At 54.2% G+C, this 23,732-nt stretch overlaps 5 protein-coding genes across 5 annotated transcripts; 1 reads left to right on the top strand and 4 right to left on the bottom strand.

Annotated features, from left to right (window-relative positions):
* Positions 1–1,252: 1,252 nt before the first annotated feature.
* CAOG_03585 (hypothetical protein) lies at positions 1,253–2,698 on the bottom strand (the record flags this gene model as incomplete). The annotated part of the gene is made up of 2 exons (XM_004363256.2): positions 1,253–2,627; positions 2,682–2,698. The coding sequence occupies 2 exons, from the start codon at positions 2,696–2,698 to the stop codon at positions 1,322–1,324; spliced, it is 1,323 nt and encodes a 440-aa protein (XP_004363313.1). The 3' UTR covers positions 1,253–1,321.
* A 73-nt stretch (positions 2,699–2,771) lies between these two features.
* Positions 2,772–17,876, bottom strand: CAOG_03584 (G protein-coupled receptor). Its single transcript, XM_004363255.2, has 4 exons — positions 17,859–17,876; positions 17,221–17,456; positions 16,942–16,945; positions 2,772–16,830 (listed from the first exon to the last, which is right to left on the bottom strand). The coding sequence occupies exons 2-4, from the start codon at positions 17,389–17,391 to the stop codon at positions 2,966–2,968; spliced, it is 14,040 nt and encodes a 4,679-aa protein (XP_004363312.2). The 5' UTR covers positions 17,392–17,456; positions 17,859–17,876; the 3' UTR covers positions 2,772–2,965.
* Positions 17,877–18,947: 1,071 nt separating this feature from the next.
* Positions 18,948–20,284, bottom strand: CAOG_03583 (hypothetical protein). The gene is made up of 2 exons (XM_004363254.2): positions 19,598–20,284; positions 18,948–19,400 (listed from the first exon to the last, which is right to left on the bottom strand). Exons 1-2 carry the CDS (start codon positions 20,081–20,083, stop codon positions 19,128–19,130), a joined length of 759 nt encoding a protein of 252 aa, XP_004363311.1. The 5' UTR covers positions 20,084–20,284; the 3' UTR covers positions 18,948–19,127.
* A 130-nt stretch (positions 20,285–20,414) lies between these two features.
* Positions 20,415–22,106, top strand: CAOG_03582 (hypothetical protein). Its single transcript, XM_004363253.2, has 2 exons — positions 20,415–20,559; positions 21,745–22,106. The coding sequence occupies exons 1-2, from the start codon at positions 20,455–20,457 to the stop codon at positions 21,943–21,945; spliced, it is 306 nt and encodes a 101-aa protein (XP_004363310.1). The 5' UTR covers positions 20,415–20,454; the 3' UTR covers positions 21,946–22,106.
* Positions 22,107–22,136: 30 nt separating this feature from the next.
* CAOG_03581 (hypothetical protein) lies at positions 22,137–23,244 on the bottom strand (the record flags this gene model as incomplete). The annotated part of the gene is made up of 5 exons (XM_004363252.1): positions 22,137–22,420; positions 22,552–22,647; positions 22,779–22,932; positions 23,022–23,089; positions 23,179–23,244. 5 exons carry the CDS (start codon positions 23,242–23,244, stop codon positions 22,292–22,294), a joined length of 513 nt encoding a protein of 170 aa, XP_004363309.1. The 3' UTR covers positions 22,137–22,291.
* Positions 23,245–23,732: the final 488 nt, after the last annotated feature.

Genomic DNA, 23,732 nt, shown 5'->3' with positions numbered 1-23,732 from the left:
CCACACAGACACAGATACCAAAGCACCCAACCAGCAAACAATGGAAAAACCAGACCAGCAGATCGTGCAACAAATCTGTCCCGTTTCAGCTGGCAAGGTATCGACTTGAGAGAGCGAGGCGGGGGATGGTATTCCATGGAATCGGTCAAAGGATTGGTCGAAACAGGTCTAAAACCCAACAAATGCATCAGATATCAATGTGAGTGCTCATCACAAGCAAAAGACCATCATCGGCAAGGAGATTGTCAGTCTGTATTGGTATTCTGGTTTCGTGCATGATCTGTGCAGTTTGGTTTCACTCAGCAATGCTGAACTGCTGAAGATGGCAGCCAAAGGTCCTTCCCTATGTGTCTCACAGCGACTCAGACAAATGCATCATTGTACAAAATCATACAAAATAAAACAAGACGAAGAAGAAGAAGAAGAAAAAGTCAACGAACGAGCAAAAACCTATGATGGAACTTTGTGGAAACCAAAGGCCTCAATGGAAGTCCATACAAAGCAGCAATCTCAATGTCCAAAGCCATACAAAGCCGTTCGAGCATTCTGATGATTATTATTATGATTTCAAAAAGTCCCCAATGGAAACCCCATACATACAAAAGCAACCCCCCATATCCCATATCCCATATCCCATTGCCAAGAAGCAAGCAAATAGGAGCATGTGCATCTCCCACTGCTCTCCACTTCGGAGCACGCGAACGGGGGAAAACGAACACGCAGCCGAAACGAGGTGATGAGAGCGCGAGTGAGAAAGAAGGAAGGGGTTTTGGAAACAAGGGTGGATGCAGCATCAGTGGTGTGGGTTGAGGAAGACGAGGAGGAGGAAGAGGAGGAGGAGGACGATGAAGAGAGAGAGAGAGAGAGAGAGAGAGGGGCGCTATGGACCTCCATTGGCACGGCTCACTGAGGATGACTGTTCACCCCTGTCGCTGCTTGTGGCGAGGGTTGACGGGGCAGATCACAAAGCGGCGGCCCTTGCGGACGACAAGCTGGCACGAGGCGCAAATCCGGCGGATGGCAGAGACAATGCGCATTGTATTGGAGTGGGGAGAAAATGACTGAGACGCTCAGAAAAGAAAAGAAAAGAAGCAAGTCAAAACAGCTGAGATACCCAAACAAAAGTCAAAAATAAAGCAAGCGAAACTGGAGATGAAGGCTTTCAAAAAAAAAAAAAAAAAAAAAAAAAGGAGATTGCACAGAGCAAAGGAATAGTCAGCTCCAACGACTCTTACACTTCAACTGCTCGATCTACGAGGACTACTACTTCTAATACTACTAATACTACTACGACTACCGACAACAAGAACGACAACACAAACTACAACTTGGATAGCAAAACAATGGACGTCGTCCCGATCAGATCGCTCAGCGCCGTAAGATACGGAACAACATGGTTGTCAGGATCGAGATCTCGGGCCCAGGCACGCTTCACAAGGTACTTGCCGAGGCGCAGCAACACCAGGACTTGGATGGTACCAGCCAGCAAGTAGGCGAGGGCGATCGGCAACGACACGCTCGTGGTATCGACGGGAGACACACGCAGAATCAACAGAAACGCGAGATGAGCAGGCACAGTGGTGAGGGCCAGTGTCGAGCCGGTGGTTTCGTGCCCGCCGCGTTTGCCCTTGTGCAACGACGTGGCAAAGCGACTCGCGTAAATGCCAGCAATGTTTCCGCCCGTCCCGTTGATGACAGGGACGAGGGTGGCCAGGCCTCCCATGAGCTCGTCGACGTCACCTTCAAGGAAGATTCCTGCAATCAGACTCAGGACAAAGTTGGCGAGAATCGGGGGCCAGCCCGTTTTCAAGACGACAAAGGTTGGTCGATGTGCCGAGGCCATGCGGAAGCAGTATGGCATCATCGCAATCGCAAGCGCCGTGAGAATGGTTGTTGCCACCGGAAAGTAAAAGCACACTGTGCTCGTCAAGCCCAGCAGGACGACAGCGAGCAAGTCGCCCATGCCCGTCACCAGCGGACCGGCAATGTTGTCTGGATCGACGTTGCGCCGACTGCTTTCCATCACAACGTACGCTGTGAACATGCCCAGCAGCAGCGCCGCAATGCACGACGTTAACACGGCGGACGAGAGCAGCACGACCAGATGATGCAGGGACACCCATCCTTCCTCCGACTCGAACGAGGTGATTCCAGCCGCGAACGCCGTCGCGAGCAGCGCAACGCAGGTGGCCTGGATGATGACGACGCCGAGATTGGCTCGGATGACGCTGCGGCGCTGGTCTTTCGGGCCGGCGTCGCTGAGCAGCTGCGTATGAAAGGCGGTTGAGAGTCGGCTCGCGAGGGTCATCTCGAGGCAGCACTTGAGCCCGAGCAGCACGGGCAGCAGCACGACGAGCGCAGGCACGGCCTTGAACGCCTCGCTGGATTGCATGAGGAAGCTCAGGGTCACGCCGGAGAGCATCAGCCCGCAGCCAGACATGAGCAGTGTCGGAAGCACTTCGCTCAGCAGCCGTCGGTCAATCCCGCGACGCCAGACATCGCGCAGCTCCAACAGAGCGCGTTCAAGCGACGAGAGTGACGCTCGATCCGACGGCGCGGCGGCAGTGGGTCCGTACACAGACCGGCGCATCTCAAACTGGGAATCCAACACAGAACGTAGAACAGGACTGATCGTTGCAACAAACCAAACTGGGTGATGGGACAAAGCTTACAAAGCTTACCGAGTCACAATGCACATGAAGGGGAAGGCGTAGGGACACGAACAAGAGCAGATTTGCAAAACAATGTATTGCATCCAGTGTATGGATGCGCACAACGGTGCAACAAACGAACAAAGCAAAGCAAAAAATGCAAACAGCAAACACGAAACAAATACACTCAGACAAAACAATATCAAATTCAACCACCACAAAAACATCGAAGACGAAAAAAAAAAGTCCTGAGAGAAATACAAAGGGTTCAAATCAAACAACAAAGAGAGAAAAATCACAAAAACAAAAGCACTCTAGACATTGGAAAAGTCAATGGTATCGAGTCGCTTCAAATCACGGGGAGAGAGTGTTCGTGCGGGTCGCGTAGAGACAGCCGGTTGCACAGCAACGGGGCGAGGAGCAACAATCTGTTGCATTTCGATCGCCGTGGAGGGGTGCGCTGTGGTAGGTAGGCTTGCCGGGAGACGCGAAGGGGAAGCAGCACGATCGGCATCCAGTTGGCGCCGGAGGCCAGTGAACGCAGCCTCACTTTGACGAACAAAGCTATTGTCAAGCGCGGTGCCAGTGGCGGAGCCTGGAAGAGTCGCTACGCGGCGCGCCTCCTTGCTACCGCGGCCGCCAGACGAGTGGCTTTGGGTGCCCGACTCGCCTCCATCGTGCATACTGTCAGTGGTACTCGAGAATGTCCCGCTTGCATACCCAGCCTCTTTGGAGGTCGTCGGCAGGGAAGAGAAGTACGATGAGGTGGACGATGCCGGACGTTCGCCGACAGAGCTTGCCGCGGTCGCGGCCGAGCTCGAGCCGGCACTCGTTTGCGATGTGCGAGCAGCGAGCGAGGAAATGTACGAGAACGGGAAGCGACCTCCAAGAGTTGCCCTGTACGCTTGCAACACGCGCTGGTTGAGACAGTAAAACACAAAGATAAAGAAGCCCTGGAAACTGTTGAAGATGACAAACAGGTACTGAAGCGCCGTCGTGGCAGAGTCGATCGCCAAAACACCAAAGACCCAGGTAATGCCCAACATCAGGAAGATGGTCACGAGGACGCGCAAATTGTTGCGCTCCTCCGCGCCGAGAATGCGGCGATCCTTGGCGGCACGCTGGAAGGCAATGACAATCTTGATAAACATGAAAATGTTGGCCGCGATGACGAGCAGCACGGGAACGTAGAAGGCACCGATCAATGCGTTCTGGTCTTGGATCCAGCAAGCCTCTGTGCCGCCATAATTGTCAATGTCCACCGCCATGGTGATGACAACGATGAGGGTGGGTACACCATAAGAAGCAATCAACATGTGCTTGTAGTAAATGTACGTGTCAGTGTTGAGACGCACAATACCCAGGTACAAGTTGACGCCAAGCGACAGCATCCAACAGAACGAGCACAGCAAGAAGAAGTGCAAGAAGATTCCTGTCGCCTTGCACTGGTCCTGGTTGCCGGTCTGAGTGGCACCCGCAAGGAAGACCACGTTGATGCCAAACACGGCCACGCACAGATGCATGACCAACTTCATGGCAAACGTGCGCAGGGTCTTGAGCAGAACAAACGTCATGAAGGTCACCACCGTGCCAAAGATGGAGAGCGCACAGCCAATGTACGTAATGTTCGAGAGAATGTCTGCGCTGATCGAGTCAATTTCATCGTCGCCAAGACTGAAGAAGAGAGCAAAGTTGGTCAGATGGTAACACTGGCACTGCGTCGAGGTGCTCGATAGTCTTGACGTCACGCAGCCCTCAGCATCCCATTGCTGAGTAGCAAAGTTGTAGAATGTGCAAGTCGGTGGAGTGGGGAGAGGTGCATGGCTAATCACAAACGTGACGGGTTCAGTCAGGTTGTACACTTCGCGGCCCTGAACGGAGGCCGAGATCACATTCGAGACTGCCGAGTTGGTTTGGTTGACTGCGGGGAACAGGTCGGATGTTTGGTAGAGAGCAAAGCTGACCGCGAACAATCCCTGCACTTCCTGGCCGTTGAGCATGTCGAAAAGAGACCCGGGCAGGGAGAAGTTGCCACCAGATGAAGTCGTAAAGTTGGCGTCCGAGCCCACACTCACGGCACTCGCCGAGATGATGGCGTTTTCGCCAGAGCGCGTCACAGTCGTGCCAGCTGTAGGGCTTGGTCCGAGCAAGGAGTATCCAAAGTTTGTCAGAACGTTGGCAAGATTGTTCGCCCCGCTGTTGCCTCCTTGGTACGCCGCCAGGCCAGCACTCGAACTGCCGAGCAGATTATCAAACACGCTCATCATGTTGTAGCTAGACTGTCCAGGCCAACCCGCAGAAGCACCGACAGCGCTCATCTCCGAGAGCAAGGTCGCAAGCGATCCCAGTGCGCCTTCGTCCAATGCGCCCACTTGGGTCGACATGGTGTTGGCGTTTTCGGCGAGAAGTTGCAAAGAGTCTTCCGTGACAGGAACGGACAGGAGGTCGCTGAGCAACGACTGGACGTCTCGACAGCCGGACACGTCGGCTGTTGCCCACAGCGCCAACTGGCCGCTGAGACACTGGCGTGACGCATTCCCGACAAAACCAAACTCGCAAGGCACGATCGCCGAGCCTCCAGCAAGCGTCTCTGGCCAAGAATAGTTGCCAACAGTCTGGCTCTCACAAACGCCAGGTCGTCCATACTGGCTGAGGAGCAGCAACGAGGTGGACGGGGAGCCCAACAACGCCACCGGATCTGGCAAAACCACAACGGAGCCATCTACCATCGTCGTGAGCACGCTCAGTTTCAGGGTAATGGTCTGAGCAGCCTTGGGGAAAGCAGCAGCCAAGATCGAAATCGTAGCATTGGCGCTGGTGTCACCAGCAGCGAAGGTCAACGTTGTTGTGATGAGCTTGAAATCGACACTGGGTCGAGCATCAAAGCTGCTCGCGTTGACGCCGAGCGTGACAGACCCAGTCGAGCCACCCAAACGAGAAACACGAACAGACACGGACGATGAGGTGTTCGAGACTTGCACGGAAGTGCTGGAGGTGTCAAACACAAAAGATCCGGTAGGTGCATTCGATGCGGGGATGACGACCATCGTCGCAGGGTCGGCTGAAATCCTGGGAGACGTAAGCGAGTCCCACGATGACAGCATGCCGCCTGGCGTGGGGACAGTGCTCGACAGCTCGCCAACACGCTGAGCCGAGACCAAAACCACTTTGAAGCCCAGAGCCAAGTGCGGGCGAGATGATCCAAGCAGTGCAATCTGAACGCTGGCACTGGTTTGACCGGCAGCAAACGTCAACTTTTGGTTGGTCACGGGGACAAAATCAACATCAGCAAGCGCGGGTCGCAAGGCAATCTCGCGTCGATCGACATTCGGGATGACAGCAGTACTATAGCGGACTTCGATCGGTTCAAGAGCGCCTTGCGATCGATTGATCACCACGGTGACGGTCTGAGCACCCGTGGCGACAGTCACACGCGCATCTTGGGGCGTAAACACACCAAACGGATCGCCATTTCCGACAATCACAACTCGCGACAGAGCTGCAGAAGTGTTCAACAACGAGGTAACCGCAGGAGTGACGGAAAAGATGCTGAAATCGATAGTCGATGAGACGGCTGGAACGGGCGAGGCGACAATCGACAGCACAGCCTGGGCTTCCCGCTGTCCTGCAGCAAACACCAAGGCTCCGGAAGTCGGCGAGAGGCGCGATGAAGGAGGCGACAAGGTCCATGAAACGACAGCCTCGTCCAGTGCACCAGCCCCGCGCTGAACAACCACAACGACACTGCCAGATTGAACTTGCTGAACAAAGCTGGCGGGAATGGATTCGCCGCTCTGAATGCCAAAAAGGTTGGGAGTTGCAACGGCAAACACACCCGAGGGATAGTGATGGCTGAGCAGCGTGACCAGCGCAACATTGTTCACGCCAACCGAGGGCACCGCACCAGCCGACTGGCTAGGGGTGGAAACGCTGACCAGCACAACCTCGAAAGCTTCGTCAAAGCTTGGAGTGGTGTCCGCCAAGATCATCACGCTAACAAACGAGCGAGACTGGCCGCTCACGAGGCGAAGAGTAACGGACGACAAAGGTTGGTAATCGACCGAAGGGACCGCAGGTAAGAGCCCTGCATTGGTTGGGTTGCGAGTGGAGAAGACGAGATCAATGTCGCCAAACGTGCCGCCTTGGCGCGTGATGTTCAAGGTCAGCAAAAAGGCCGACTGCTGAAGCGACAAAGCTTGGCTATCCGAGGAGAACGAAACAGTTCCGAAGGGGTTGTCGTGAGCAGGGATGGTCAGCGTGAACGTCGTGTTGGTACCAAGACGGGCATAAGCGCCGGCGCTGCCGATGGACAGGGTAATGACCGCCGTGGAAGTGACGCGAGGGAGCCCATTGTTCAGAATCGTGATGAACGTGGATGCTTGCGAGCTACCATCGCCGAACGTCACAGACAATGGCGACGCGAGCGATGCATCCAAAACCAAGTCAATCGGATACTGTTGGCCAGACACCGAAGCTGTAGCACTCAGCGATGCAGTGCCAATCGTGCCACCGGTGCGTCGCACAACGAGCGTGTAGGACTCGCTGGTCGACTGCACAATCGCGCCAGTCGTGGCAAACTCAAACACGCCGTTCGGGTCGTTGTGCGCAGCAATCGTAATGTTGCCTTGAGCAGCAGCACCCGAGCCGAGCGTGGGGACTGCGCCAGTGCCGATAAGCGACGTCAGCGAAACAGACGACAACAGCACCTGGAAACCAACGTCCAAGGTAGGAATGCTGTTGGCAGGCAGAGTAATCACAATGCTGCCGCTGGAAACACCATCCGCAAGCGAGAGCGAGCCTGAAGGGACGGCAACGTAGTCCGTTCCAGCAGTGGCCGAAGCGACACCGGAAACACCACCAGAAACAGTGTTGTACAGGACCGTCAGTGCTCCGATGCTACCGCCAGTACGCGTCACATTGAGCTGCACCGTCACTGCCGAAGATGTCGACGAGACCACCGAAACAGATTGCGACGTCGCACCGAACGACACGATACCGTGCGGGTTGTTGTGGGCAGGGATGGTCAGTGTGAACGTCGTGTTCGTGCCAAGACGGCCGTAAGCACCGGCGCTGCCAATGGACAGAGTGATGACCGCCGTCGACGTGACACGAGGGAGCCCGTTGTTCACAATCGTGATGATTGCAGATGCCTGCGAGCTACCGTCGCCAAACGACACAGCCAGAGGCGACGCGAGCGACGCATCCTGGACCAAATCAATCGGATACTGTTGGCCAGACACCGACGCCGTAGCGCTCAGCGATGCAGTGCCAATTGTGCCACCCGTGCGTCGCACGATGAGCGTGTACGTGCCGCTGGTCGACTGAACGATCGCGCCAGTCGTCGCAAACTCAAACACACCGTTCGGGTCGTTGTGCGCAGCAATCGTAATGTTGCCTTGAGCGGCAGCACCCAAGCCGAGCGTGGGGACTGCTCCAGTGCCGACAAGCGACGTGAGCGAAACGGACGACAACAACACTCGGAAACCAACGTCCAAGGTAGGAATGCTGTTAGCAGGAAGAGTAATCACAATGCTGCCGCTGGAAACACCGTCCGCAAGCGAGAGCGAGCCTGAAGCGACGGCAACGTAATCTGTTCCAGCCGTCGCAGAAGTAACGCCGGAAACACCGCCAGAAACAGTGTTGTACAGGACCGTCAACGCTCCAATGCTACCGCCAGTGCGCGTCACGTTCAGCTGAACAGTCACAGCCGAAGATGTCGAAGAGGCCACCGAAACAGATTGCGACGTCGCACCGAACGACACTGTGCCGTGCGGGTTGTTGTGGGCAGGGATGGTGAACAAGACAGTCGTGTTGTCACCCAAGCGTGCGTACGACCCAGCACTCGTAATGGCCAATGTGAGGACAGCGGTAGACGACACGCGAGGCTGTCCATTGTTGACAATCACAATGCTAGCAGACGCAGTCGTTGCGCCGTCCGCAAAATTGAAGACGAGAGGCGTAGTGAGCGAAACGTCTTGCTCCAAGTCAAGAGGATACTGCTGTCCGGAAACGGAAGCTGTGCCAGTGAGCACTGCCGCTCCAACTGTGCCAGCAGAGCGATGCACCACCAGGAGATAGGATCCACTGGTCGAATCTGCGACAACCGATGTCACAGCAAACTCAAACACGCCGTTGGGATCGTTCTGCGCAGAAAGAGTCACGTTGCTCATCGATGCAGCACCACTGCCGAGAGATGGTGTAGCGCCAGTGTTCGTAAGGTCAGAAACAGCGACATTCGTCAACAAGACCTGGAAACCGCGGTCGAGCTCAGGAGCAACGTTGGAGGGGATGGTCACCATCACAAACGCAGAAGCACTGCCAGCAGGAATGGTCACAGTCGCAGCGACAATGGGAGTAAAGTCCTCACCGGCTGTCGCTGCCTCAATACCAGCAACACCTCCAGCAGACGTTTGGTAGGTCACAACGAGAGTGCCAATGCTGCCACCAGTACGAGTCAGGTTGAGCTGAATGGAAGAAGCTGCGCCAGCCAACGGGGCCACCGTCAACGCCTGAGATCCGGCGGCGAAAGAAACAGCACCGTGTGGATTGTTATGAGCAGGGATGGTCAGCGTGAACGTCGTGTTGGTACCAAGACGGGCATAAGCGCCGGCGCTGCCGATGGACAGGGTAATGACCGCCGTGGAAGTGACGCGAGGGAGCCCATTGTTCAGAATCGTGATGAACGTGGATGCTTGCGAGCTACCATCGCCGAACGTCACAGACAATGGCGACGCGAGCGATGCATCCAAAACCAAGTCAATCGGATACTGTTGGCCAGACACCGAAGCTGTAGCACTCAGCGATGCAGTGCCAATCGTGCCACCGGTGCGTCGCACAACGAGCGTGTAGGACTCGCTGGTCGACTGCACAATCGCGCCAGTCGTGGCAAACTCAAACACGCCGTTCGGGTCGTTGTGCGCAGCAATCGTAATGTTGCCTTGAGCAGCAGCACCCGAGCCGAGCGTGGGGACTGCGCCAGTGCCGATAAGCGACGTCAGCGAAACAGACGACAACAGCACCTGGAAACCAACGTCCAAGGTAGGAATGCTGTTGGCAGGCAGAGTAATCACAATGCTGCCGCTGGAAACACCATCCGCAAGCGAGAGCGAGCCTGAAGCGACAGCAACGTAGTCCGTTCCAGCAGTGGCCGAAGCGACACCGGAAACACCACCAGAAACAGTGTTGTACAGGACCGTCAGTGCTCCGATGCTACCGCCAGTACGCGTCACATTGAGCTGCACAGTCACTGCCGAAGATGTCGACGAGACCAACGAAACAGATTGCGACGTCGCACCGAACGACACGATACCGTGCGGGTTGTTGTGGGCAGGGATGGTCAGTGTGAACGTCGTGTTCGTGCCAAGACGGCCGTAAGCACCGGCGCTGCCAATGGACAGAGTGATGACCGCCGTCGACGTGACACGAGGGAGCCCGTTGTTCACAATCGTGATGATTGCAGATGCCTGCGAGCTACCGTCGCCAAACGACACAGCCAGAGGCGACGCGAGCGACGCATCCTGGACCAAATCAATCGGATACTGTTGGCCAGACACCGACGCCGTAGCGCTCAGCGATGCAGTGCCAATTGTGCCACCCGTGCGTCGCACGATGAGCGTGTACGTGCCGCTGGTCGACTGAACGATCGCGCCAGTCGTCGCAAACTCAAACACACCGTTCGGGTCGTTGTGCGCAGCAATCGTAATCGCGGAGGCATTGCGTGAACCAATGTCTGGTTTGTCGTTGCCACGTCGAAACACGATAATCACATCTTCTTCAATCTCCACGTGCTCAATGAACACAAGGAAGCCAACATCCAACGTCGGAAGGTTGTTGGCGAGGATTGTGACTGTAATCTGAGCCGTCGAGGCGCCGGCCAGCATGACAAATTCGTTCGAAGTAATCGCAGTATAGTCGACACCGCTCGAGGCGGGACCAACACCCGCAACGCCTCCTGAGACTGTACTGTATCTCACACGAACCTTGCCAATCGTGCCGCCAGTCCTCGTCACGTTCAACGTCACCTGAACCGAGTCTGTTTCGGACGCGACGACGGTCACAGTCTCAGAATCGGCAGCAAAGGAGATGGTGCCGTAGGCGTTGTCGTTGGCAGCGATGCGCACCTCCATGGAGGAAGGCGACCCAATGGCAACGCCACCTTCTGGGTCTTGCAGTTCGAGATAAATGGACTCTTGCAGCTCTGGGATGCCATCAGCGATAATGTCGATGGTCACATTCTGGGAGACTTCCCCATCAGCAAACGACACCAGATACGACGATAAAGTGTAGTCACTGGGCGATTCGGCATTGCCTGACGCACTGAGGGCCACTGCGACCGCACCATAGGAACCGTTCACGCGAGTGACTGTAACGACAGCTGAGGCTCCTTCTTCAGCGAGAACGAGCTCTGACGCAAAGAATACAGTCCCGTATTCGCCCTGGTCGTTGTCGGGGATGGTGATCTGGCTCGAGAGCTGCCCATAGTGCGGAGTGGCGCCAGTGCTCTCCAGGTCCACCACCAAGTCAGAGATGGTGATCTGGAGCACTTCGAGTTCTTCGGGGATGTGGTCGTCCACGATGGTCACGTTGATGAACTGTTCACTTTCTCCGTCTGCAAAAGTCACAGAAGTCGCTGGACTGACTTGGATATCAGCCGCGCTTGCGCCGTCGAAGGAGACGGTAAACGACGCGGTCACGGCACCGATGAGGCCGCCAAACCGCTCGAGGCGCACTGCCACCATCGTGCCTTCAGGGCCTGTGTACTCGGAGGGGTTGAACCCAATCGTTCCATGCGGGTCGTCGTGAGCGAGGACCGTGAATTTGAAAATCGAATTGGTACCGATCGCTGCATTGTCGTACTGGTGCGATAGCACGGTCAGGATGAGGGACACACTGGAATCGACTGATGGTGCGATGGACGACAGCGTCGACAAGTAGATGGACTGCTTGAGTTGTGCATCAGCAAATGAGACCGTCATGGGCGCCAAGAACGAGGGGAGATTGTTCGTCAAGTCCAACGGATACTGCTCAGAAAGTAAATCAGGCGTGATCTGCAGGACAACGTCACCATTGTCCTCACCAATGCGATCGATATCGAGCCAGAATCCGCTTCCAGTGTTCACACTGGCAGATGTGACACTGAACTGGAAGGTTCCAGACTCGAGATCGTGATATCGGATCACAACCTGCACCGAAGACGCGGTCTCGTTTAGCTCAGGTACCGCGCCAGAAAAGGGCAGAGCGGGCTTGAGCGTGACGTCGTCAATCACGACGAGGAAGTTCAAATCGGGGTGCGGCTCGGGATTTTCGAGCAGCGTGATTTGCGCCTGGGCCTCCGTTTGGCCGTCGGCGAACTCAACGAGCATGCCGTCGACCGAAACAAAGTCGGTGTTCGGGTCGGCGAGCTCGCCAAAAGTCGCAGTCGCGGTTGAGACGCGAGCGCGAACCCCGCCAATTGAACCACCGTCACGTTTGATTGTCAGTGTCAGGATGGTTGAATTGAAAGGATCCACATGAACAATCGCGTCCAGGAATCCAAACACACCGTGCGGGTAGTCATGCGCCTCCAGGTCCAAAGTCGCTTGATACACGTCCGAGTCAATTCCGGCATTGATGAGCAAACCGTCTGCAGACGTCACGTTCGCAATTCGGAACAGAATGCGCTTGGCGACTTGGGGCGTAGAGTCCATGACAGCAGTGACAGTAAACTCTCCGACCTGCTGACCATCAGCGAAGGTCACAATGATGGGGTTTTCGGGGCCAATGACATCCTCACCAAACACAGCTGGCTCGGGAAACTCCGAATCAGCCTCTGGGAGGATCGTCACGTAGACTGCGCCCACAGTGCTGACTGAACGAAAGATGGTGAAGGTCACGTCGCCGGACGAGGAAACGCTTTGCGACACGAACTCGAGATCGAACGCAAACAGACCATTTGCATACTCGTCGGGCAGGACGGTAAGCATCGCCGTGGCCGACTCGAGGTACGTGGGACTCAGCTCCGAGTCAGCGGAGGTCAAACTGACGATGCCAAGTTGAATGTTTTGGTACGGCATTGGTGATTCGGAAATGGGCCAGGAAAGGGTGACCACGCCCGCGGCCTGGAACGGGGCCAAGGTCACAGGATTGGGGGCGAGGGTATAGTCTGTATCGAAAGCAGCGGTATGCTCGTCGCCAGTGCCAACTACGTTCAGCCAGACCTTGACCTCTCCTGCACGGTCGCCAGCTCGCAGAATGAGTAGGTCCACAGGCGCCAAGCGGTCAACGGTCATGTTCTGCGAAACGGGCGCAATGAAGAAGGTGCCACCGGGGAAGCCATCACGCGCGATCGTCACATTCAGAGTGTCACTCGTGTACGAGGTGGCGATGCCGTCGATATGGTCAATGCTCAGACTCTCGGCGACGGCGTTCGAGTCCCTGCCATCATCGACCGCTTGAATATAGCCCGTCTTGGTGGTCTCACCATCCACAAACAGCAGTTGGTCAGTCAGGATGAATGGTACAGGTGAGTAGAAGTACAGGTAGACGGTCACGTTGCCAGACGCAGAGTTGAGCCGGTCGACTCGGAAAGGCTGAGGCGGTCCACCCTTCACAAGATCAAGCGGGGAAATTTGCTGCAGAACAAAGTCACCACCAGCAGTTCCGGTGGGCGCGAGCCAATACTGGCCCAGTCCAACACCAATCACTGGAGCAGACAATGGTTCTGGGTCGGGATCGTCGGTTTTGGTAATCGAGGTGATGTTCACAAAAAAGGTCCGGCGGGGTTGGGATGCGCTGACATCAACGTATTGAAAGCTAATGTAGGCGTACGACTGGTAAGGTTCCATAGTGATCGAACCGCCAGAGTTGTCCTGGATGTCAGAAGGCGATTCGCCCTCAGAATCAAATATTTCATAGTTGATCTGCACAGCGCCAAGACTGGTCCATGCTCGTGTGACAGCAATGTCATAAGAGCCGAACGTCTCGAACGGGTAATCTCGCTGTTCGATTTGAAACACACCAAACGGGTTGTTGGCAACCGGGAAGATGATGGTCACGGGAGTCGAGTCAAGGGTCGCGCCGCTGCAGGAACCACTCAAATAGACCTCTGCCGTTCGCGTTATCACGGGGTCCATCTGCGGGATGAACTGCAAATACAGTGTGGAAGTGGCCTGCCCATCCACAAACTGGATGGGATCGCTCGTAAAGTCGTAGCCGAGCGAAGCTTGGCCTGTGCTGCTGATTGTCAAATTGCACGCGCCGTAGAGTGCATCGGTACGCACGACAGTCAGTGAAACGCCGCCCTCCGTAACGTTGATTGCGCGAGGGGAGAAATCGTCAAACGCAAAGTGGCCGTTGGCACCATTTTGAGCCTCAATGCGCACCACTGTCGAGTTGGCCACTTGGCTGATGTGAGGAAAGATGACTGGATTGACACATGGGCACTCGATGCTCAAAAGTCGGACTTCGAAAAACTTGTCTTGCGCAGGCAGACCAGTGTCGAGGATTTGGATTTGGATCGACGTGTCAAGGCTCCAGACGTTTCCGTCAAAGACCGTATAATTATTCTCCGGCACGAGGTAGTCCACACCAGGCAGTGCAGTCATTGGAATAATCTCATAGTAGACATTGTAGCCGACTCCGTTTGAGGGCATTTGGCCGTCTCGGTGCAGGTTGATCGCAAGGAACGTTCCGACTGGAGTTGAGACACCTTGCTCAATCGTGAATGTGCCGTGGGGGTCGTCATTCTCGGGCACGAGGACCAGAATTTCCTGCTCGGGTGAGGCAGCCGCCCCTACCGTGTCGATTGAGAACGTTTGCATGTAGACAGGGTAGTATTCGTCCCACTCGGGCCGGTCATCGTCGAGCGCAGTGATTGTGATCGTCTTTGTCGTTTCGCCTGGCAGAAAGACCACAGGGTTTGGGCTCAGCTGCAGACGAGCGTCTTCTTCGACAACGTCACGATCACGGCGAGTTCTCAAGGATGCTTTGCGACCAAGCGTCGGTTCGAGTTCACCATTTGGACGTGACGCTCGACCAGGCTGCGGCACGTTGCGGGTTGACCGAGGACCACGGTTGGACCGCGTAGTAGAGGCAGAAGTGGAGTCTTTGCGGCGCTCGTGGAAATGATCGTCCAACACGATTTCGACAGGAAGGGTCCAGTTGACCGAACGCACCAGCTCGACTGACCATGACTGGCCCTCCGGAATCGTTTGGGCTGTGACGTTGGAAAACGTAAACTCGCCGTCAGGATTATCGTGCGCGTAGATTTCGACCAGCATGGCGTTCGGAAGATCGATGGCAACAACAGCAAACGAAGGGTCCTCGGTCATCAGCCGGAAGGTGAAGCTCTTCCCATACGACGGGGAGCTGTTGGGTGGCAGGGTGATCTCGACAGTCGCCTCAGTTGATCCAGCACTGAAAAGGATGAGGCCATTCGCAGGCGAGTAATCCTCGTCGGCCACTGCTGTGTCAGGCACAATTTCCCAAGGGAATGTGGCATCCTCCTCAAGTGCCGAGGACAGCGCCACATTCACCTGGATGCTTCCTTCCCAGACGGATGCTTGGTAGTTGTCAGCGAGCAGCCGAATGGAAGGCACGAGGCCTTGATATTGGATGGCAACTTGGACGCCGTCGGACCCGTCGCTCACAGAACTGCCCAGGCAGTCAAACGGCACTAGCTGGAAATGCTTCGAGAGAGTAGTTTCAGCTGGGAGAACGACCAATGTCACAGCAGGCGAGCTGTACGAGTATTCCCAGCTGAAGATGCCGCTGACGACTTCGAACGTTTCAGAGGCAGGCGCGCCAGTCCAGGAGTCGTCCGAGAGACGCCACTTGCAGGTAAAAGGTTGAAAGAAGCTAAACTCAGAGTCGAAACTGCTGGAGATGTAAATTGTCTCTCCAAGCACGAGTGGGTGGTCCACGTTCTGGAAGTAGGGCGTGCCAGGATCATAGGCGCCACCAACCGATACCTCGAGGACAGAATGCGTTCCAACCGAGTTCGCCGATGCATTGAGGTGCATCGAGTAAATGTAGGGCGCATGTGCGTCAAAGTTATACGCCGGCATCGGCAGCTCAAATAGGAATGACTCTTGTCCCGGGCCAAACTCAATCTCGCCAGAAAGCGGGAACGAGTCGGAAAAGTCCTCCGGAGCAATGTCATCCAGCACAAAGTAGTACTGAACAGTGCCGCTTTCAGGCGAGGCTGGCGTGCGCTCCACAAGGACGGATCCAGCCCGGTCGGGGTAACTGTTGACCGACGGTGTAGCAAAGGAGAAGAGATCGGTATCATCGTCGAAGAGAACAATTTCGATGCGCTCAGAGGACCCAGAGGCTGCATGCACAGTTGCGGCTGAGCTCGCGCACTCAAGAACCAATTTACGGGTCATGGCTGGGGCGGCATTTTGCGGAAAGCTCACAGAGACATCCTGAGACAGAACACCGCTGCCAAACGACAGAACGAGGCTCGAAAGAACAACATAGTCGCCGGGAGCCGCAGTGGTCTCCTCCTCCGAGACGGTGCAGTTGATCTCGAACGGGATGTCCACAGGACCAGACCAACGTCGAATAGTTGCAGATACGGCATCGCCCTCAGTAGCGTACTTCAACGAGGCCATTGATTTGAAGACGTTGAACGGTCCATCGCTCGGATAGGGGCAGACGTCATAATTCGAGGTGTAAGCCTCGCGTCCATGAACCGAAGAGCTCGTGTATGGCAGGGAGCAAGACGCGAGAACAAAGGGCTCGGCCGACAGGAGCAAGTGGCTGACGGTGGCTACGTCGTACGAGGAGATTGACACAAACCTCATGGGGCAGTCTGAAAGCGGTGCAATACCGAGACCTGGGCAACCCGTGGTGGAAACATCGACGACTTGCTTGTAGCCGCTAGAAACGTTGCAATAGTCTTGGACAGCACGCAATCCAGCTGCCGAGCTGGCGTTCACTGTCAGGCTGCTCAAAGCAAGTTGGAAGTTGCCGGCATCCAGCTCAAAGCCCGTCTGATAAATGTATCCAGACGTCTTCAGCGAAAAGACTGGCGCTCCATAGCATTCGGTGTGGTAGAACAGCGTTTCCGTGAACGTGTTGCCACAAATGTCGAGCCGGCTCTTGTGGATGAGTTGAGTGCCGTAAAAGTACTGGTCGAGATAGTTGCAATCCGTCGTCAAGGTCGTGTATGAAATTGAGTCCAGAAAGATGGGTTGAGCTGTAGATGGTTTGTGGGAGGCGGGGGGAGGGGGAAAGGGAAGTGAGTCAAAAGGGAGACGCGATTGATAGCGTTATCATTAGCATCACGATGCAAGCTCGGGTTACTCACGGTTCTGTGCATCGAGAGTGCAGCCAAAGCCAAGTCGATCGCGCGACAAAATGGTTCAATAATTCAAGGTACAAAATTGCATGATGGGTTGTGAAAGTGAGTGCTTGTTCGCCGAAACGAAAATCACAAATGTGATGAATGCTTCCAAATCTTTCCAAAAAAAAAAAAAAAAAAAAAAAAAAAAAAAAAAAAAAAAAAAAAAAGGCAAGGCGAGGAAAGTGGAATCAAACTCCCCGCTCGCGCCTGGCTTCTCCCATCAAGGTACGGTCATGAACTTACCCCTCCAGTGCTAGTACCAACGGCAGAGATTGCGAGGAAACCGAGCAGCAGCAGCAGAACAGATGAGAAAGCGGCCCGAAGAGTTAGCAGCCGAGAACCGCGAGGGTGAGCGGTCAGGCGCGGCGGCGCCTTCGTTGGACTGCCACCTCGCTCCAGTTGCGCGCCAGTCATCGAAGCCTCGAGGGAAGTATCACAAAAAGCCTGATAACTGCCAAGTGGGAGGACTGTGGAACGACCTGCGTTCGACGCGCAGAGAAAGCAGAGAGTGAGATGGAATTCAAAAAAAAAAATCGCATCCGGCCATGTGAAATCATGGTGCGAAAGGCTCAAGGAAGGCCGGGAGTAGGGAAGGCGCGTGGGAGTGGGAGTGGGAGTCGGGGGGAAGTGGCGCAGACAGCGCAAGTCATCATAAAAGCGAAAGCAGCAGGTGCAGGCTTCAACAAGAGCGACCAGACGATCAGGCGATGCTCCGACGAGAGCAGCTCGAAAAGATGGAGGGTTTGGTTTTTTCTTCTTTTTTTTTTTTCTTTGTTCTTTTCTGTATTTCCGCTGTAAACTCGCGTCTTCCACGCCCGTCTTCGAGGTGCAGCAACAAGGCACAAGTAAAATTCAACACGGGGACGACGTCCGGAACGTACGCAAGAACAAGAGAGAGGGATGGCGGCGAAAACGAAGACAACGAAGGTGTTGCAAAAAAAAAAAAAAAAAAAAAAAGATGGAAAAAGAAACGAAAAAAAGAATAAGAATGGTTATGACGGCCCTGTTCGGTGAGGATTTCGCCGGGTGACATCGAAATTACTATCGGACTAAGAACACCGAGCTTCGATGTAACAGCATGCTGGCTTAGTGAGTTGACTTTTGGAGGGAACAGTAGCGAGCGCTTTTCTTGCTTCGTCTGTTCCTTTTTTTTTTTTCTTTTTTTTTCCTTCTTTTTGTTCTTTTGTTTTGGTTTTGGCGCCAAACCCGCATCTTAAGGGCACCGAGCAAAGTGTTCACGGAAAATGCCAGATGCAAGTCGAGTATTACATAGGCCATTTGCTCCCGTGTGGTGACGAAACATAGATTCAGAATAAATCAGGTCGTCGTTCGTAGATCACCCCTTCCCAAAAATGCAATTCGCTGCCCAGATTTGGGCGGCACGGGTTTGGCTCGTCAGATTCCTGCGAATTTGCGATGTCTCTGGAGAATGCCATTTGCATTTCTCGCAATCCCTCTCTCGCGCTCTCTGGTCACTTGACACAACGAGCTCATGTCACACACCGTTGCATCAGGCAAAAAAAAACCCACTCCCGAGGGACTGCGACAAACCGCTCCACGGAGGAAATACAAAAAAAGCAAACACTTGCGTCAAGCATTTTCTCTGCCGAACCGAACAAACACAGTCAGACTGCTCAACACTATTCAACAAATGCATGGTCGTCGACGCCCTCATTCGTTGCGCGAATTATTACAGTGCACTGGACGCGTGCTCCGGCAAGTGATTGGTTTGGAGGACGAAATCTGCGTCGAAGCTCGTTATCTCGTGGAAATTCCATGCAGTACAACGCGCCGAGGTCTGATTGTTCTGCTGCACACTGTACGAGAGCTTGCCGACAAGGGAGCAGCCGTGAGGGAAGTACGACACATCCGAGTTGATTATTTCGTCGCATCAAGAACGATAATAAAAAAAAAAACGGGACTTTCGGTGGCAGCAATGCTGACTCAACGGGACACGCAAAAGAGCTGCTCTTGGAAAAAAGTTTAGTCATAGACAGAGTCGCAAAACAACAACAAGCATCGAGCATCAGGAAAACAAAAATGGCGGCAACCACAACCACCATCTGCTGCCATAAAGCCTTGATTGAGGCTCCCCTACAACAGAAATCAACTTCACCAATACTTTCAGGTTGTCAAAGCGCATGCATGCGTTATGCGCTACGAGGGTGGTCGTCGGGGGTTGGTCGAGTTTTTGCTGGTGGAGCGGCGGAATTGTCTGTTGGAGTTGAATCGGGATAGTTATCTGGAGCGACATCGTCGTTGTCAGTGTTGAGAACGCGAATGCTCTTAATCTCGAGGGCAAAGGGGCCTTCCACCCCATCGGCGAGCGAAAAGCCAAACGTCCGAATCGCGCGCTTGTTGAATACTGGCTGATCCTCTTGCACATAGCCGTGGTAGGTCAACAGATAACGAGCAAACGGGAGCTGTGTGCGTGAGATGTGTGGTTTAGTGATTGCAAGCAGCAAAGCGGCAACAGTTAGTGCTGCAAGACGAAGAGCTACGCTGCTCAGACGTGGTCCAATTCAACAATCTACTGCACCTCCACGTTCCACCTCCAACCGGCCCCCCACACACACACACACACATCGCCTCTTGTAAACACTGAAAATGCAAATCTTACCAGGATGCGCTCCCATTCGGGTCCACCTCGGGTGTACACAAATGACTGGTACACATCGTGTTCTTGAACCGAGTCCGTTGAGAGATTGGAAATGTAGGTGCGGCCGTCGCCTCTCAAAATGAGCTCGACAGTATCAAAGGCTTCCAGATTCATCGTGTAAGGCGCGAGTGGCGTCCGTGGATATCGCTTGGAGCGGATGGCGGCAAAGCCGCTCCGAACCAGCTTTGACCCTTGCGGCTTGGCCTGCGAGAGCACGCCGTCGAAGCGGATGGCCGAGCTGTCGGTTGTGGCATCGAGATTCGCACGACTAAATCCACCAAACGCCGCGTCGGACGTGACGCTCCACTCGGCGCGATCGCGTGGCTGTGAAAAGTCGTAGAGCATCTGCTGTCGAGGCTGCGGCGCCATTGGCTTGAGCGATCCGAACGCGCCTTTGACAAAGTTGGCGGCTGCTCCTACAGCGGACGGGCGCGCTACGCGATGCATGAGGCGAGCTGAGGAGAGATGGCGAGGGACGAAAGAGGTGGGGGGAGGCTTGATTCAATGAATCTGGTGCACACAAATTTCAAAGACTGCAGCAGCTCTGCTCTTCCGAAAGACAGACCCCCTGCAGATGTTGGGTTTGGTGCTGGGTGGTGAAAATAAACCTGGAGTTATCCCGGAACAGCTCATAGACCACGGCAAGCGTAGTTGTCACTCGACAGCTGAATTCAACTTGCTCCGATTCAAATTCATCCTCTCTCTCTGCTCGTAACCCTGCGCCTCACTTTGTCTCCCCTGCCACGGTTTTCTCTGCCACGGTTTTCTCTCAAAAAAAACCAGTCCATCTTATTTTTATTTTTGCTCTCATTTCGACAATGGCACCGCCAGAGAAGAAGAAGTTTCAGCTCTCCATCCGCTTCTGCGGGCCAAAGTGCTCGTCCTGCTGCATGGTGTTTAGCATTTGGGGTATTCTCATGCTGGTGAGTTTTTGCGACTCCAGTTTGGCGGGCGCGTCCACCCATTGAGGCTCCCTGACCTCTGCCCAGCCAGTCCACCACCCAGTGGACCCCCCCCCCCTCCCTGGGATCAAAGCACTGCTGCTGGACGGGGGAAAGTGGAAACTGCTTTTTGGCTCGCGTGGAGCTTCGATCATTGTGATTTCTCGTCGTCTTGTTGTGCGGCACCGCGGTGGACGCGTCTCGTTTTTTTTTTTAGCACAGTGCACCTTGCGCATCAGCTCATGAAGCAGAGTGCTTGGCGGTGATGGCGAGCTGCGATGTTGGGGGAAGAAGCAGGAGGAAGGAAAAATGAAGGAAAGGGGGAAAAAAAAAAAAAAAAAAAAAGACCAGTTTCATTGCGCTGCTTCCCCTCGCGGCCAACCGCATTGGAATGGTGGGTCTGTCAGTCCGCTGCGTGCTACGGATCTTCTACATGCGCACAGCGCGTGTCGCTGCTCTCGGCAAGTCAGTCCCGACCAACGGCCTTTCAACCGGGCTTTTTTTTTTTTTTTTTTTTTTTTTTTTTTTTTTTTTTTTTTGCTTCGAACCAAGTTTTTTTTTTTTTTTTTTTTTTTTTTTCGGACTCGTGCTGCTCGCTGTCCTCCCGCTGGCACACCACGGCCGGTCCGTCGAACAGGCTGCCGTGCTCAACTCTGCAGGCACTGCACATGGCCGCACTAGCTCCCCTTTTGGCGTCTCTGAAACTCGCACAGCTCGAGCTGCACACCTTTCCTTTGCTTCAATGGTTCCCCAGTCAAAAACAAAAAAAAAAAAAAAAACTTGTGACTTGAGCTTTTCCCCAATTCTTTTTTTTTTTTTTTTTTTTTTTTTTTTTTTTTTGGGTGGAGCACTCGCTTGTGTTTGTGTTTGCCCTCCCCTCTCTCTCTCCCTCTCTCCCTCTCTCCCTCTCTCCCTCTCTCGCTTCGTAGTCAACGACTGTGCGCGGCAACATGAGTGAAGCTGGAAATGGCGCAACGGCAGGGTCAGAGAGAGGAGTTGCACGATTGAACGTTCCAGCTCCAATGCAATGCAAAGGATGGTCAAAGTCTACTCCTGCATGTCTCAGCATGTCCATAACGATTTTCAACACTCGGACCATCGGGGAATCGATCCAAGTTTATCAAAGCATTACATACTCATTGCATTCGCTTGTTTTCCTTTTGCCAGATCGTCCTTGGCATCCTGTTCAAGGTCAAGACCGTCTCGCTGTTCGAGGATACCGACGACTCATCTAAAACTGGAACCAACTGCTTTATCGCTGCTGGCATTTACGCCGGAACACTCCTGCTTTCCCTCTGCCAGCGAAAGCTCAACCAGAACCGCCCCGCAGCGCCTGCCCACCAGTACGCGATGGATTCCGAGGCTTGAGCAATCAAACCGTCAATAGGCGGTCCTGCTGATGCTGATGCTGCCGCCTCTGCAATTCTGGTTTTTTTATCTTGTGTGTTTGTTTTCTTCATGGCTTGTATTGGATGTTCTTATGTGCGTGTACCAGTGTTTTCTACTCAATTCCACCTTGTGATTTCTAACTTTGTTTGAAACTTGTTGGATTTGGGGGTTTTTCGGTTGAGTGTGCCACAGTGCACATCCCCTTGCTACGGAGGGAGGCATGAATGATGGTGAATGCGACAACAAAGAACAGAAAACAACAAAAGAAAAAAAGGTTGTCTGCAAACAAATCATACAATCCAATGACACCCGCCGCCTGTGCTGCTTAGCGGGTTCCAGCGGCGGCAGCGGCAGCTTGTTGTTCTGCTTGCAGTGCTTGCTGTTCACTAAAACGTTGGCCGACGCGCTGGGAAAGTTGCACAAACTTTTGCACACAACGTCCGACGCATCCTTGCTGCGCTCGGTATCCAAGTCCGGGAGAAATGCACAGACATGCATGCAAGTTCGATATACACTTGGTTAGCATGGAGCAACCACAGGAACACCATCAGCGGACCGACGGAAGACCGGCCTCTCAAAACATACCTCTTTGGTGGTGGTGGTTCGCGACGTAAAGTCGTTCACGCAGTCTGAAAAGCAGCGCTCGGACAAGTGGTTGTACATGCGCACAAAATCTTGCATCTACAATTTGAAGTTCACAGCCGATGCGCGCCAAGTGAGTGCAAGACGGTCCAGCACAGGGAGTGGACGGGAGGGATGTTGGTCGTATTCGCCTAGTTCCCCCGATTCCAACCCTTTTTTTTGCATCCAACCCCGATGCCATTGCTATCGAATTGCTGCGCAAGAGTAGACGATCGATAGTCGCGGTCGTTTGAGGCGGCGCACGAGGCGACCGCGCAACGCTCGATTGGAGGGGCTCCATGAGGACTGCCGAGCTTGCGGCTGTCGTGGATTTGCGTAGTGATGCTTGAGACACGGTCAGATGTTGGTTGTGAGATACCAAAGGGCGTGCCCAGCAGCGGGCACAGTGAGGAAGCGTGGCGATGCATGGCTACAAGCACTCGCTCTCTTGGCAATGCATGAGGACCTTTTTCGCTGCTCGCCCTATCGCAGTCAATCTCGCCTTCCCGATCGACCACCAACAGCGCATTTCGTTATAACAACTCCCGTTTGTTGGAAATAGAAACAAAGGCGAGGTGGACGACGACGCACCTGCTTGCGCTCGAGCACTTGAGCCATGTAGGCTTGATCGCTTGGGCTGAGGCCAGAAAAGTCCATTGTATGACAATCGTACGACAGAAGAAGAAGAAAAAAAAAACGAGTGAATTCAGAGATAAGCTGTGGAACAAGGCACGAGCATCCAAAAGGGTTTCATTTTCAAAAAGCCTTAAGAGAGCCGAAAGCAGCTTTATTGAAAGATCACTCGATCACAGCGTGACATGGGTCAAAAACAGTGAAAGTGCAATTTCGCGAGCACAGCAGACCACAAAACGATACTGTTCAGAACACGTTTGCTCGGCACACACATAAGAGGAGCGGTACTCCTCAGTGTACTCAGTTGTACAACACAAATTCCAGAGACGCCGTTTACTTGGTGCGAGCAGCGTACGCCTTGAGCACCTCCGTTGTCGGTTTCTGGCAGTTGAAGTGAAGCACAAGGGCGGTCGCATGGATGCGAGATGGTCAAAGTGCTCATGGAAAAGAAAGCGAAGAAACAAATCACAAACAAAAACAGCAACGACAGCGCCCGTTTTTGGAAAGACTCT

Source organism: Capsaspora owczarzaki (genome assembly GCF_000151315.2).
Source record: "Capsaspora owczarzaki ATCC 30864 unplaced genomic scaffold supercont2.5, whole genome shotgun sequence".
In the NCBI taxonomy this organism is placed as follows: Eukaryota; class Filasterea; order Ministeriida; family Capsasporidae; genus Capsaspora; species Capsaspora owczarzaki.
The sequence above is the reverse complement of the archived record's forward strand: the minus strand, read 5'-3'. Positions and strand labels throughout refer to the sequence as shown.

Coding starts and splice junctions, on each gene's coding strand:
- CAOG_03584 (XM_004363255.2), bottom strand. CDS start 17,391: ATGACTGGCGCGCAACTGGAGCGAGGTGGCAGTCCAACGAAGGCGCCG.
- CAOG_03583 (XM_004363254.2), bottom strand. CDS start 20,083: ATGCATCGCGTAGCGCGCCCGTCCGCTGTAGGAGCAGCCGCCAACTTT. Junction 19,401..19,597: donor CCGAATGGGAGCGCATCCTG/GTAAGATTTGCA, acceptor TCACGCACACAG/CTCCCGTTTGCTCGTTATCT.
- CAOG_03582 (XM_004363253.2), top strand. CDS start 20,455: ATGGCACCGCCAGAGAAGAAGAAGTTTCAGCTCTCCATCCGCTTCTGC. Junction 20,560..21,744: donor TTTGGGGTATTCTCATGCTG/GTGAGTTTTTGC, acceptor TCCTTTTGCCAG/ATCGTCCTTGGCATCCTGTT.